Source organism: Mandrillus leucophaeus, unplaced genomic scaffold (genome assembly GCF_000951045.1).
Source record: "Mandrillus leucophaeus isolate KB7577 unplaced genomic scaffold, Mleu.le_1.0 Scaffold2323, whole genome shotgun sequence".
NCBI classification, from domain to species: Eukaryota; Metazoa; Chordata; class Mammalia; order Primates; family Cercopithecidae; genus Mandrillus; species Mandrillus leucophaeus.
The window spans coordinates 119,208-135,363 of NW_012102392.1; the positions used below are offsets into that span (position 1 = coordinate 119,208).

At 39.7% G+C, this 16,156-nt stretch overlaps 1 protein-coding gene across 4 annotated transcripts in view; it reads right to left on the minus strand.

The window, feature by feature from the left end:
- Positions 1-14,729, minus strand: part of LOC105541092 — a 116,176-nt gene extending 101,447 nt beyond the window's left edge. The window contains exons 1-2 of one of the 4 annotated variants that reach the window (XM_011981958.1): positions 14,550-14,729; positions 10,821-10,912 (exon numbers count right to left, since the gene is read on the minus strand). In XM_011981958.1, the coding sequence (XP_011837348.1) occupies positions 10,821-10,912; positions 14,550-14,697 (240 nt within the window). In that variant the 5' untranslated portion in view covers positions 14,698-14,729. Of the gene's footprint in view, positions 1-10,820; positions 10,913-13,111; positions 13,910-14,549 lie in introns of those variants that run through there. The other 3 variants (XM_011981959.1, XM_011981960.1, XM_011981961.1) reach the window with 3 other exon arrangements.
- Between the last annotated feature and the right edge of the window lie 1,427 nt (positions 14,730-16,156).

Consider the following 16,156-nt stretch of genomic DNA (forward strand, 5'->3'; position numbering starts at 1 on the left):
AAAAAAAAAAAAGAAACAGAAAATATACTTAATCTTCATTAAGTGGAAGTGGATCATCAAAAATGTCTTCATTCTCATGTTTACATTGAGTAGGCTGAGGAGGAAGAGGAAGAGGAGGGGTTGGTGTTGCCCTCTCAGGGATGACACAGGTGGAGAAAGCGGAAAGGGAGGCAGAAAAGACAGGCGCGCTTGGAGTAACTTTGAGGAAATATGTCATAACTTCTGTCGAACTTTTTGCTTTTTCATTTCTCTGAAAATGTTTCCATATCATGCCAATCCTTCTTCCAATGTTTGCTTTAGTTTCAGTGCCCATATCATAGAAAGGTTCATATTATAAAAGAAGTGAGAAGCAGTCTTGAATAACTGAAACCCTTCTGCCATATTATCTAGCATCAATTTGTTTTCTGGCGCTGCCTCTACTATGTCTTCTTTCTCATTATCTGCACTGATTCAGGAAAAAAAAAAAAATCATCTCCAAGTTGTCCTCTGCTAATTCCTCTTGTGTGGTGTCTATTAGCTCCTGAATTTTTCCAAGATTAGTATCTTGAAACCGTTCCTTCACCCTCTGACCTTTTTTGCCATATCCACAATCTCTTTTATAATTTCCTTTATTGGCTCCATTGTAAATCCTTTGAAGTCATGCACAACATCTGGTCAGTTTGATCTAGAACGAATTTCTTGTTCCAGGCTTGACGACTTTCATGGCTTTTTCTATAATGGTGTCATCTTCAATGGTGTAATCTTTCAAGACTTTGGTAATGTTCTATCAGGGTTCTCTTCCATAGCATTGACAGTCCTTTCCATAGAGTACTGTTGAAGTACTTCCTAACTTCAGGGACAAAGCATTGATGGAATCAGTCTACAAAAAGTTATCTCCTTGTCCAAGCCTTTGTGTTGCACAACCAAAAGACTAACACCTGATGTTTATTTTTTCCCATCAAGGCTGGAGATTAGCAGTTTTATAGATAATGGCAGTCCTGATCATAAACCTGACTGCACTTGCACAAAACAATAGAGTTAGCTATCCCTTCCTTCCTTAAATCCTGGTGCTCACTTCTCTTCCTTACTAATGTATTTTGTGTCAATTTTTTCCAGAATAGGGCACTTTCATTTGCATTAAAAACCTGTTTAGAAGATTGATGTGAGTAATAACTCCATCTTCTGTGTGACATGGCCATCCTCATTTCCATTAAACTCTTTCTCTACTGCAATGCCATGGTCTCAGTGGCTTGATTTCATCTGTTTGGGAGGCAGGAAGAATCCATTAGGCTATTATAAATTTGAGGGTCTGTCTGGGATCTGCCTTTGTGGGTGCCTGCCTGCAGTTTGTCAGCCCCCAACAGTATGGCAGAATTGGAGGTGAGCTCTGGCAGCTGCTTATTTCTCCGGAACTGAAGGCCATGTTTGGTGTTGTCCTTGCTCAGTGAGGCCCTGTTGACCCACAGTGCTTGGGCCTAATTGCAGTGGAGAAAGACATCCTTCCTAGAAAGACATCTTTAAACTGGTCTGCTGAGTATTCTAAGCACAGCCAGAACCTTCTTCCTTCTCCCAACTGGTTTGGCTCCATTGGGGTTCTTGGTTCTGCTCCTTTAAGGGTCTCAGTTTGGCTCCTTTGGGGGCATTAGCTGGCTCTCCCAAAATAGTAGGAAGAGTCTCAGTTTGGGGAGATGTCTCCCCAGTTAGAGAATAAGAGGTTAGTTCAGAAGAATTACTTCCGGAAATTTTTGGTTAGGAACCCTGGTTTGGAAGGCCTTTTTGTTTGTCTTTATCTCATTGTGTGTATTTGTATATATGGAGAGAATTCCCTGAAAGAATTGCTGATGAAAGTCCAGGAGGCTCTACTAGTTTGTCTGGTTGGTCACATTCTGTAAGCCATGAAGAAAGTTCAACAGGTCTAATTCAGGGTGACTATCCACTCTTCCATGTTGCTCAAAGATCACCTATTGAATCTCCTGGTTGGAGAACATCCCACCGCACTTTGAGTGGATCAAAGACAACACGGGCCAACAGAGGCAATTTTAAGCCTTGCCAGGTCAACATTTGGATGCTATGCGGGGTGACTGGTGTCTCTGTTTTGTCATGTGTATTTTCCTCTGCCTAGAATAAAAAAATGTCATTTCGGTTCCCCCATGTAGCTTGGCTACATCTTGCAAAACAAGAGGTTTTTGACTATGATTCTATGAAACAGAAAGAGATGATTTTATTTTGTAACGCAGCATGGCCCCCACAGCTATGGTACAGCAAGCAGGGTCACCAAAGCTGCTGAGAGAAAAGGAACCTGGAAAGCTGGCATGCCAGCAAAAGGGTAAGAATTTCTTATCAGTCAGGCTTCTGACCTCTCTCTGTGCAAACTGTTTTGATTCAATGGTAAAAATCACTGTCTCCTTTGCAAAGTCTGATTAATGGGAAAAAGATTTGTGTGATTAGTCTGAGGTTGTAGCAAATCTGGTGTACTTTGTGCTATGAGCGTTCATATTGTTTCATTCCTTTCCTCTCAGTTTTTATCTTTATGTGTCTTCTGTCATGGAGAGGGACACACTAGGATATAACAAGGGCCTAGGATCCCTATAAGCCCAATGCTCAAGTTGGCCCTGTGGGCTGGTCAGTTACAAACTTTGCTGCAGGTCCCTGAAATAAAATCTAGACAAGGTTTCCCTCTCATCTTGTTTTACATCCTTGGGAGCTTGACTTTGTGACTATGTGGAGGTACACTCTCAGTCTCCACCATCCAAAGGGCAGGAATTTTTTGGTTCGTGTCAGTACGAGAGGACCAGGTATCCGAGATAAGTCAGCACACTCTTCATCCCAAATGTGTCATACCATTGGGTGAGTCTTGTCTTAAAAGATCGCAGTTCTACGGGGCTCTTGTCATCTTTTGTTATCTTAAGCCATTACTGAGAGTGAATTCTTGGGGATGATGAAGATGTCTCATCTATCCCCTCTCTAAGAATACCTCTTGCTTATATGATAAAATCCTGGAACATTAACATCTAGGCTTGTAAAAGACTCAGATTAAGTCACTACTGAAACTGAGTATACCATTTAAAAAAAAAAAAAAGAAATTTTAGCAATCTTTTATTCTCCACAATTAAAGATTTTAAAAACGATGAATAATGTCATAACTAGCTTCAGAAAATTCTCTCGAGCAGTTACAATCCTTTACAAGCTTGAAAATGACGCTCCACACTCCTTCCTGGAAGAGCAATGACAGCTGCCCCATGCTGTAGCTCAGTAGCTAAGACTTTACTTTTTTATAGTGGCAGTCTGGGTTCAATTGCTGGCTTTGAGAATGAGTCATTTCTGGTTGGATATTTGTGGGACTTTTGCCATTTATTGATTTTTTTCTTCTCCATGGACAGCTTCTGATTTCCTGTCTCGAATTTTCTTTTCTCTGAGTTACCTCAGGGGCTATTCTAGATATTGTAAAAATGCTTGCCATCTCTTTTGGAGACATCTCATGCATCCATGGATAAGTCATAATCTTAGCTAAGACACTGGTTTCACTTAGGAGAAGACCCTTGGGGGAAAAAAAAAGCTTAAAAGCCAGAGGATGTTTGTCCTGGCTAGAGTATAGTAACAAAAGATTTAAAAGGATTTCTTTAATGAAGCTCTATGGTTAAAAGTTGGCTTAATTAAAAGTTGATACCCACACCATACATATATTTTAAAGGTTTTTATGCTTTTTCTCTTCTTGGATCTTGTTTTTTTGAGAAAAAGTTTTTTTCTTTTTGGTTGGCTGAATTGTTTCTCCATTTACTTCTTTTTGCCAGCCTGGGATTCCTTAGGAAAAACAGAGGAGGTACCACAGTCCCCATTTGGGGAAAAACCTGTTTTCCTCATGGAACCCACGAAATTGTAAGTAGACAAATCCTTCTCAAAATGTATGACTCTGCTCTGTTTTGCATTACATTATCCGACCTTTTTAACTTTTGAAGGTATCAGAAATTACTTTGCTTTGGCTGGGTTTGGTGGCTTATGCCTATAAAACCAGCACTTTGGGAGGCCAAGGCAGGTGAGTTCATCTGAGGTCAGGATTTCAAGGCCAGTCTTGAACGTGATGAAAGCCCATCTCTACTAAAAATACAAAAATCAGCCAGGCATGGTGGCACACGCCTGTAATCCCAGCTACTCGAAAGGCTGAGGCAAAAGAATTGCTTGAACCCAGGAGGCGGAGGTTGCAGTGAGTTGAGATTGCACCACTGCACTCCAGCCTCAGTGACAGAGGGAGATTCATCTCAAAAAAATAAAATAAAATAAAATAAAAACGGAAGACAGAGCAAGACTTGGAGGGAGGGAGGGAGGGAAGAAGGAAGGAAGGAAGGAAGGAAGGAAGGGAGGGAGGGAGGGAGGGAGGAATCGCTTTATGAGAGAGGCTTTATGAGAGAACTTTTAGCCTTGGTGTGTAATAGCTAGGTAAGAGATGGCTTTTACCTAGCTTAGGGATGGCTAATGGAAGACACTTACAATTGAGTTACTACAGGGTGATACTCAGTTCTTTGCACACTGAATAAGACAACCATGTTCTTGGGCACCTGGAAAGTATGGATTGGGGAATGGACTGATTACAGATTAAGCTGATTGGCTTTGGGTTGCCCACTAGCCTCAGCGAAAATGTCCTTGCAATGAGATACATCACAAAATCACTATCTCGTCGTATAGTGTTTCTCTTTTGGGGGACCCAGGATTAGGCATAAAAATGGAGCCCTTGATTTTTGGGGATCTGTTCTACCTTCCAGCTCTGCCTACCAGGCCCTGGAAGCTGTACGCTTTCTTGGCCCTGTTCCTTGAAGGACTCCACCCTGAAGCCACAAATCCAATTTAGAAATTTACATCTTTAAGAAAACCCCCACTGGTAAGGGTGCCTGCCTGTGTGTATTAGAAACTCTTATCGTACAATGTTTTGGCTTAATGTCTCAGCTCTGTGCTTTTAAAATATAAGTTCTCTATCCTGTTTCACCTAGGAGCTGTCCCTTTAGAAACGCAAGTTTAGAGTTGCCTAGCTGACAATTGTTTAGGGCAGGGAATAGGTAATTAATAAACTGATAGTCTAAAAGAGGAAACAGAAACTTAAAAACTGGCAAACAAAAAATTCTTACAACTACCAGATCCATTTCTTTCCATGTAATTACATGTGTTGTGTGTGGGATGTTTATATAAAAGAGCTCTAATTAACTGGTTTAGGGAAGAACGAGCCTTAAAATAAAATATTTTGTCAGAAAAATAGAAAATTTAATGCCTTTTAGTGTAGATGACTTTAGAAATCTTTGTTAAATATAGTTTTAAAAATTATTGGTAAAATAAAAACATCTTCAAAATTTAGACATTTGGTCTAAAGTAGACAGACTGAATACTGTCTTTGCTATATGTTTTAAGGTTATAAACTACTTCTAGATATTTTTTAAAACTGACTTATCTATTCTTCAGCCATTACATTCTAGGTAAGATCTGGGGACATATGGAATTAGCCCTGTCCTCCGACTAGGCTAGGAAGAGTCAGACACTGTCTGAAGCTCTGTCCTTGTCCTAGGCTCTGTAATCCGATACATGGTTAAAATTACTTACTTACCAGGTTCCTAACCAGAAATAAAAGTCACTAAAAGTTAACATAGTAACATTGAGACTACTAGAGAAAGTTTATATACAAGTTATATAAAGAAAGTAGAACGTGTTTTTGGCTTGGAAACATGACTTTTGTTCAAAGGCAAGTAATAATGTTGAGTTTAGAGATTTTTGAGGATTGTCCCAAAAAGATATGACAATACTGAAGGTTTAAGCAAGTTACAAAAGATTTATATAAGATTGATCTTGTAAAGGAAGCTCTGTGGGTGTGAGCAATGTAGCCAAAAGTTGAAGGGGATTATTTAGTTTTTCTATAAATTAAAACATTAAAATAAAAAGCACATTGTTACAAGGCCAGAATCTGTACTCATGTGTCAGAATAATGGTTTTCTTAGAACACTGATCTGCTCTTTAATAAATTATAAAAAGTTATGGGGGGTTTATGAAAATCTTACCTTATGGTCAAATTGATTAAGACTGTATAGATTTGTTTATAAGGTTTTATTTGAAAATTGGGCCTAACATTAACAGTACATCAATACAAAGGTAAAATTTGGTTTTCCTCTTTTGAACAAAGTTTTTTTGTAATACTGAGCCACAATGAAAGGTTTTTGCCTTTTAAGTAAACTGCAAAAAATAAATAAATAAATAAAAATAAAGGAAAAAGAGGGGAGAGAGACTCAGGCAGCCACATGCTATCTTTATTGGGTATGCTGTTTGGGTTTTTGCCTTTTGAAATTTTTGAGTTATCACTTCTGCTAAATGAATAACCAATGATACTATTTTGTAACAGTAAGTATTCTAAATCTTTGATATTTGACAAACCTTCCAAAATCAAAATTTCAAGTTCTAAATTAAGTCCTTTTGATTTCATTAACTTCTTCAATATTAGGTCCCCTGAAGTCTAAAAGAGACATCTGGCTTATCTGGCATGTTGAAATTATAGAGTGAGCACTGTCAAGTATGAATTGGTATTCGGCTTTCTTTGGGCTGTATTTATATGAAAGTGTTATTGGTATGTGTTCCAGAATTGTGCAAGATTCCTATAATTTCAATATGACTTAGTATATGTTATCAGTAATAATTGTTATACTAAATTGTATGCCACAAAAATAACCAAATTTCCTTGTTAATTGAGTCTTAAACCATAGCTGTTTTAAGCCTCTTGTCATCCAAAATTATTTTTACTTTGATCCTTCTCAAAAGGTGATTTTATAATCAGCTATGGGACTCTAACAGGGGCTCTTGAATGCACATTTCTGATATCTTTAAAGATTGTGCCATTAATATAGAGGGAAAAACTTCTAGGACTCTCAAGAAGAGCTGATGTGTTCATGAATATTAAACGGAACAGGAATTAACTGTATGGTCTGAACTAAGAGAATAATGAAATAATGTATGACTGTTTGAAATATTTCTGATCCTTTTTGTTTTTCAGGGTCAAAAAATACAACAACTTTCCTTTTGAGCTGTTTATACCTTTTAACAATTGAATGAAGCATATTTCTGCAAACTTTGGAGGCTATTTCTTTCTCTCTACCTGATTTCTCCAGAATTTTGAAACTAATTGTATTCTTAGCATATGGCAACATAGTTTTTTGCATAAGTTCAATAAGAATCTGCTTTTTGTTTTGCTTTCTTTTGCTTTCTGTAACAGGACACAACTGGAGACACTGATTATTTTACCAAGGCTTTGACTGGAAATGGCATGGTTTCAGGCTGCTTTGAGTAACTGAGGTTGACTTACAGAGCTGATAACAGCCCCTTGGAAATACTGGTCTCATATGTTGTCCTTTACAGGGCTCCTAACCTGTAGTAAATAAAGAATGTCACTTTCTGACAGACCCAGGAATCCCAAGTTATTGTGGGACCTCAAGAAGAGAGAAATTCACCCAATTCATACAGGTATCTGCAGGCACAGATGAATCCTTGGCCAGGCTAGAGACTCTTAAAAGGTCTAATCTGAGATTCCTTATGAAATAAATTCCAGCAAAACCAATTATTTTTAGAAAAAGAATCTATGTGGCAAATAACTATTCTTTCTGCATTTTATGCAAATAAATAGGCCAAATATAATGGGACTGGAACTTATTCTGCAAATAAACTGGTCCTACTAAGATTTGTGTTTGGTAGAAATGGGGAACTGGAGAGAGAAAAATTGTTTCAGAAAAAAACTATAGTACAACTGTTATTAGATTCCAGCCTTGTCCACTATGTTTGAGTCTCTGCTAATGACCCCATATCTGATTGAGTCTTGGGGTCATTCACCTGTATCCCTTAAGGCTTCAGGTCAGTTCTACAAGGATTCCTGAAGTGAGGACTTTCTCTCCTTATGCTGGGGCTCATTATTTGTCTTATCATCCACCTGTTCACTTAAGTGCTGTATGAAAGTTGTGGATAAGAGCACCAATGTTTTGTTATACAGACCTTGGGACCTCAACCTGGCACACATGAATACATACCAACAATTACAAGACAGTTTCAATCCTCTTACCTTGAGGGCAAATCCTACTCCAAATCTGGCCCTATGAGCAGGAAGAAGTTACAGTGGCGGTCAGCCTTTTCCCATTTCCATAACCCACAGATTAAAAATAAGGTATGATGAAACCCAAAGGAGGGGGACTGAAACTGTCTTTGCAAAAATTGTAACAGTGAGAAAATTCTGACCTAATCAACTCAGTCTTGCCTTTAACCTCCAAACTGCTCTTGGTCATTTGATATGGTTTGGCTGTGCCCCACCCAAATCTCACCTTGAATTGTAGCTCCCACAATTCCCACATCATGAGTGGGACCTGGTGGGAGATAACTGAATCATGGGGGTGAACCTTTATCATGCTGTTCTCATGATAGTGAGTAAGTCTCACAAGATCTGATGGTTTTATAAAAAGGAGTTCCCCTGCACAAGTTCTCTGTTGCCTGTCGCCATGTAAGACATCCCTTGCTTTTCAGCCATGATCGTGAGGCCTCCCCAGCCATGTGGAACTGTGAGCCAATTAAACCTCTTTCCTTTATAAATTACCCAGTCTCAGGTGTGTCTTTATTAGCAGCATGAGAACAGACTAATACACAATTCCTGGGTGTGGGCCAATCTAACTTTGGGAGAACTTTATAGTTTAAATAATATCCCTTAAACTAAGCCATCTTTGTAAAACTTAAGCCGACAGGTTAAGAGAATTAGAAGGGTCTGCATTCTGCTAATATGTAGGTGTAAATGACTAGGAGCCATTATTCCAATGAATTTGCAACTTCCCTAATTACTCCTGTAATTAACATCACTATTGTAGAACCTACAATTGGCCTTTTGAGATGTTTCTTCAGGCTTTTGTATTTCTAATGACTGATGTCCCACTTGGACTCTCCGTCTTCACACTGGGACCATTTTCAACACCCCTATGACTGCATCCCCAATCAATCAGCAGCTCCCATACCCTAGCCCCAGTCCACCTGCCAAACTATCCTTGAAAATCCCTAGCCTGCTAATTTTTGGAGATTGATTTGATTACATGCCACAGTGGCCTCATATCAATTAAACTTTCTTTACTGCAAAAAAACAAAACAAACAAACACAAAAGCAATAAAAAAGAAACCAAAAACCCCCTTTCTTCTTAATGATTTTCTTAATGACATCTGGGAACCTGTCTGCTGCCTCTTGGTCAGCAAAAGATGCTTCTCCTGTTATCCTGACTTTTTCTTTTTTAAGCCAAACCTCTTCCAAAAATTACCAAACCATCTTTTGCTGGCATTAAATTATCCAGCTTTAGATCTTTCACCTTTTTTTGTAAGTTGCCATATAATGATTTTTTTTTTTTCCTCTGTGGCTTAAAATCCAAACTCCTTCCCAGGGCATCCAAGATCCTCTAACACCTGGCTGTATCCTAGATTTCCTACTCCATTTCCAGCCTCCCCATTTCCTCCAACCACTAACATCCCAGACTTTTCACCACTCTCTGCTCACTATGTGGAATGACTTTGTTTTTTCTTGAATCATATTAGAGTCTGCAGGTATGCCTTTCTTATAGCAATTCTGCACCCACATAAAAACTGGATTTTCGTTATAAGGGGTTTTGCAAAAAGTACATGGTTTTTGCACCTGTTGGCATAGCTGTAGCTACAACATCATAAATTTCCTTTAGATATACATAATGGTCCTTACACTGGATTCACTTATCTTGAAATAGTGGGCAACCACAGCTGCACATCACATTCTACAGTACATATCAAACGATTCAACTTTTTCTTTGTAATGTCATGACTTTTCTCTGCTTCTTGAAAGTACTTCCAGCATCAGGTAGTGGCATGCTAAATGTGTCCTTTGGTGTTACCCAAAGTTTGTGAAATTGCACTAAACATGATGAAAAATACAACAGAACTTCAAGATCACTTTTTCCTGAAGGGAAGAACTGATCACATGGCCATGATTATCACACAGTGTTTTAAGGAGATAATCACAATTATTGGGCTCACTGCAAAAGCAACAGGAGGTAGCTATAAAATTATTACATTAGTATAGTATATACTACAGTTAATTTTATGTAGTTACAATTTAATACTTCATCATTATGTTTATTTACATCTCTTGACTGCAAATAGCACCATGTTGTCTGTTGTCTGTGTACATAAGTTTTGATAAATTTTACCCTTTTATAACAGATTTGTGCATATTTTATTGTAGTAAATGATAAAATAGACTAGTGTCTACATACATTTTATGCATTCATGACATGTCTTTTTCTTAATTTTTTCAGTATTTCTAGGCTACTTGGTTCACCTGTGAGTTTTTTCAAACCATTGCGAATCTTCAAAACATTTTCCAATATATTTATTTAAAAAACCCACATATAAGTGGACCCACACAATTTAATTCCATGTTGTTCAAGGGTCAACTGCATAAAAAGGGCTTAAAACAGTGCTTGGCACACAGTAAATACTGAGAATTAATGTTGGTGAAACCATAATAGAGGCTTAGAAATCCAGCTCCACTGAAACACACATGGACGTTTCTGATGCCTGCTTTTCACTAGGGCTCCACAACCACCTGGTCAAATACTGTGTTGGAATTAGATATATGTCTTCTTTCATAGTAACAAAATTCTTTATACTGAATTGAATTCCACAATTCTGCTCATTATGATAATAATTATTCCCTCTCCCACTCCACCAATTCATTCAGATCCTATGACCAAAATTAATGAATTCACTCCTCTAGGTTTCAGAATTATCTAACTACTGTTAGGCTGTAGCAACACAATATAATAGCATACCTTTTGGATTTCTTCAGGCAAAGCATGCACGGGAATGTGACGATCCATAACTTCCCAAAATATGGTGAGAGAGCTTTGAAGCAAAAAGAAATCTAAGAACACTGATGGCAACAGTCAAACAGAAATAATGTAGAGAACATTCAAACTAAAATGCTTTATAAATTCTTGGGAGTATTTGGGGATGAATGGTGATAACTGTTTCAACAGATGCTTATTTCATCAGCTCAATGTTAGAAAGTACAATTAGGGTTTTCTCCATTAGTTATTGGGCCAATAGAACAGGAGAGAACTATAGAGACTGCTAAGTTAGAAAGAATATTTTCTCTTCTGTTAGAACTTTATAGTCTAATAGTAATTTCTGCTGTGATTTACTACTAATTGTTTTTCAAATACATAATGACTAAAATTTTAAATACACATTTCAGTATATTTTAAAAATCAAGTATTTTTCTGAAATGCTGCCAGAAAAAGTATGAAAATACAGCATTTAAGTTTAGCAGATGAAAAAAGCAATTGTGTCATGAATACTGGATTAAATACAGAAAGAGAGAATTTAGAGTTACCAGATTAAATATCATATGCAAATACTGAACAGAAGACTGATCAAAAAATAAGAAGTGCCAATTTTATCTAAGATGGACATTTACATAATTTTATGCAGATATTTTACTTTTAACAGATTTTCTTTTTCTAATAAAAGTCATTCAATATAAAAGTGAGTCACTACTTTCATAAAACTACAGAGGATAAACGGAGGAGCACTTTGGGTTCCTTTTTTTTTTTTTTTTAAATCCTTCCCTCATGAGTGAGGGCTGTTTGTACATATCTAAGGAGTCAGGAGAAGAGGGAGAGCAGTGACAGCAGAGTCAGATGATACAGGCACAATTCCATAGCAGGAAAGAAGGCCTGAGGACCATGAGTTATAGACAAGAGCAGTCTAAGAGTTCAAGAAAGGAAAATATCTTATGTTTCAGATGAGAGGTGGGAGTTAGTGAAGGCTTCCTGAGGTTGTTCGCATTCAATCAGGGCCGGATTTTGAAAAGAGAGACTGGAGGTACTCTATCAGAGACAGCAACCCCGGCCATACAGCAAGGCAGCAGGAAAACTGTAGTTGTCAAAAGGTCCTATAGTGGCATTATCTTTGTAAATGGTGCAACCACTAGTGGAAGAGAAGATTCCTTGTTCCTTGTGTTAGCACAAAGACTCATTTCAGTGAGGTGCTGTTGAAAACCAAAAACTAACGAGCTTTATGTCTTCCCACATAAAACATAATATGACATGTGTCTTAAAGTTAACTGAGGTCTGCAACGGACGTACCATTAACCATGTCAACATAGGTCCAACCATAATCGGATGTTTGGCAGATTTGTCATAATCATGTGGCAAGAGCCCAGAAGGTTCATTATTCTCATTTCTGTCATTTAACGGTGGATTTGCCATCAGTAAAATAAAACAGTAACTTCAACTCTATTGGGAGAATTTTCCAAAAAATCACCATCTAAACATCCTTTTAAAATTTCACCCATAAAACTATCTGAGAGCACGGATCTAAATGACAGTAGAAGCAAAGCACCAGTAGAACAGTTTTTGTGTAGTGCCCTCATTGAGAATCTATTCCAACTTTATGGCCTTAGCATAAGAAGGGGAGGAACTGGCAGGTTATGATTATTGGGGGGAAATTAAAAGTAAAATATCCTGCCAACTCAGAAAATGCTCCACAATGCAGAAAGACAACAATTTTATTAGTAATTAGGCATTTAACTAGACTTTGATGTACATCACAGCTAATCTGCTAATGAGGTTACAAAGAGAGAAGGAAATCCCACTCTTCTTACTACAGTCAAGGAGATATAATCCGTCACACACATTCTCAAGGAAATTGGTAACGTGTCCTCATGGAAGAGGGCTTAACATAGTGTTCTATACATTCTTTTATATTTCTTCTTTAATTCATCTGGTAATTGGGGTAACCACCTGTGTTAGCTAACGGCTTTCCTCCTAAGGAATGCATAGCGCTATAACAAAGCAGGTGTTTACAATTAGGAATAACGCAGGTAGGTTAAACTCCCAAAGCGATAGGGAGATTAGGGCCCTATCTTCCTTGATGTTTACATTTTAAAAGAAATGGCTTCCAGGTCCTCAAGAAAAGCATTCCTAGGTTTTAAAAAAGATTTTCATACATATTAAATTGAGGAAGAATTCACAAATACTAAGTTTCTCGAGAAAGAAGAAGGGTCTCTTTCCCTTTTGGCAACAGGGAAAATTTGTAAATTTTTAAAATTTGGTCTTACATAGTTTTGCGTGTGTTATCAAACAAGTCCCTTTAATTTTTCTCATTGCACGTGTGTGGACTGCACTTTGGCAAGAGGTGCAGTGATAAGTGGCCGCAGCTACGTGAGTGTTTGTGAACCTCCTCTCTAACAAGATCACCGAAAAGACATTTTTTAAAATGCAGACACGTCCTTGTTCATTTCCAATTCCGTTTCTCACACCAGTGTCACGTTAGGCCATTAACTCACGTTCAGCTTTCAAGCCCTTACGTAAAGAACCATTGCCTTAGCGTGAATCACACCACTACGAGCAGGTCAGGGGCAGGTGAAGGCGGGAGTTCACGTCCTAAGACTTCCCTGAAGCGGCGGGATCTTCCGCACAGAAACCAACCGCAAGGCCAGACAAAACTGCTGGAACGGCTTTCAAATCTGTCCCTTTCTAACCCCGTTTCCCCTGGACCTGCCGTGGCCGGAAGAGGAGGAGGAGGAAGGTGCGGGGGTGAGGAAGCAGAGCCGCGCGTTCCCTGGGGCTGGGAGGAAGGCGGACCGCGCCTGGGACCCGCGGGCTGGCAGAGAGCAGGAAGGGGCCGCAGAAGAGTGTGGCGGCGGAGTCCAGGCCCGGGACCTCGTGCCCTCGCTGGGGCACCGCGGCTCAGCTTTCTGGTCCTCTCCCCGGGTGCGAGCACGCCTCCACTCCGGAACTGCATTCCGGTGGACCGGGTCATCCCAGGCTGAGGAAAGCCATCGTCCCTCACCTCCACTTCGACTACGACGGGTGTGAAACGGCTTTCCTGGTCTCCCGGGCGACCGCGCCGCCCGTCGGCTTGACGTCAGGGCGCGGTGACGTCACGGCCCACGTCTGTCGTCAGCGCTCCCCTGCACCGCCCAGGGCCTCACGCGCCGGGCGGAAGTGGGAAAACTGGTGGTAGGGCTGGGAAGGCTGGGCTAGTTTTACGCGGAGTGTTGTGAGAAGGAGGGAAGGGGATCGAGGGATGAGGCGGGCCAGAGTGGGTCGGGTGCTTGGTAGCGGCTGCTGAGATGGAGGGAGCTATCCCACCCTCGTGGGGGTTTGGAGAGAGGCACTGCCGGGAGTTAGGAGCCTATAGCCTTACCTCTCACCCCGGCTCTGGGGCTATGTGGCTGACATAGCAGTGAGCAGTTACTGTTCTTGAGCGGAAGAAAGAGATGCCTGTAGAGGTCATGGGTGTAAAGGGAAGTTCTAGTTTCAGTCATTACAGCAAGGGCAAATTAATTGGGAAGGCGTTGGTGACATTTCCATTCTACTCCAAAGTAGTGAAGATTAAGGGCTTAGTTCAAAAAGTATTTTGAGACCTCCTAGTCTACGCTTTATTTATCGCAGGCTACCCACCCTTACACGTGACAAACTTCCCTTTATTCATACATTCATTCACAAAACAAATATTTATTGACCTACTACGCGACAAGCAGAGCAGCATACCGAGATAGGGTAATACTCTGTGACGGGTCAAGGAAGGAGCAGCCATTGGTATAATTAGCAGGTGACTCATTCGTAGTCCAGATCTTGCCTTTCTGAGGATTATATAAGGTCCAAGTACAGTTCTTCCAAGAACCAGAGAAAATATCATGGCTCTCTAGCAGGCAGAAAGACTGGTTTGCTATTGAATAAAATAAGGTTAAGTAAATACAAAGAAAATTAATTGAACCTATAGATTTAGATAAATGATTAAATGACGCACAGCAGTATCAGTACACCAAACTGCTTACTCATAACTATTGATTAATGACACCAGGAAGTACTGAACACTGCAGTGCCTTGTTCCTTGGCACTGAAAAGTCTAGCAGATGTATCTTGTACGCGCAACCTGACTGATATTTTTGCCCCAGTGCCTACCCTTGATTTTCTGTTTCCACTCCCTCAAAGAGGAAAGGATTAAGAGGCCTGGAGGACAGTCAACCAAGTGGTCAAGTACAGCATGCTTATGAGAAGCCCAAATAACTTTCAGAGCTATTCATCCTCATCATATTTATCTGAGGGATAGTGAAGGTAAGACTGCTGTCATTTTGTAATAATGGAAGTTTAGATATAGGGCACCAAAACCGGTACCTATCTGGGATAGAAATTCGCACGCCTGATGCAAGATCACTCTGTTCTGAGGCTAGTTTTATTTATTGAGTACTTTGTGTATAGGATAAGGAAAAGCAACGCTTTAAGGATGGGAGAAAATCCAGTTCAAAGGCGCAGTTCACTCTGTGGTTTAATTTCATCTGTGTTTATTTATCTGCATATTGCCTTTGTGACCAATTTCCACTGTAAATTTCCCTTAGACCTGCACTGTCCAGTAAGGTGGCTTCATGTAACTAATTGCACTAAAATAAAGTATGTTTAAAAATTCCATTGCTATATTGCATTAGCCACATTTTAAGTGCTCAGTAGTCATGTAGGTATGGTATGATACACCATAGATATGGAACATTTTCATTATCATAGAAAGTTGGGCTGGGCATGGTGGTTCATGCCTATAATCCTAGAGCTTTGGGAGGCTAAGGCAGGAGGATCCCTTGAAGCCAGGAGTTTGAGACTGGCCTGGGCAATATAGTGAGAGACTGTCGCTATAAAAAAAAAATAGCGTGGTGTGGTGACACACACCTGTAGTCTTTACTCAGAAAGGCCTAAATGAGAGGATCACTTGAGCCCAGGAATTTGAGGCTGCAGTGAACTATGATCTGGCCACTGCACTTCAGTATAGGTGACAGAGCCCGACCCTGTCTCTTAAAAAAAGAAAACAAAGAAAAAGTTGGAAAGCAGTAGACCCCAGTAACAATTTCAAGGGATAAGAGTTAAGTTATGAAGAATGACATTTTTTAAAGGGTAGCAGCAAAAAGTGTTATTCCTGAAAGAAGATAGTGCACAGGAAGTGTTGTGACAAGATGTTACAAATTAGGTTTAAGAAAAAAACAAAACAAAGCCATGAATCCTGTGCCCTGTGTGGGTGTTTTGTCTTAGTCTGAAAGGACACAAAGATAGATGTGTACCTGCCCCCCACCTGCTACACCCTTGTTCTACTCTCTAATCTTTGCACATAC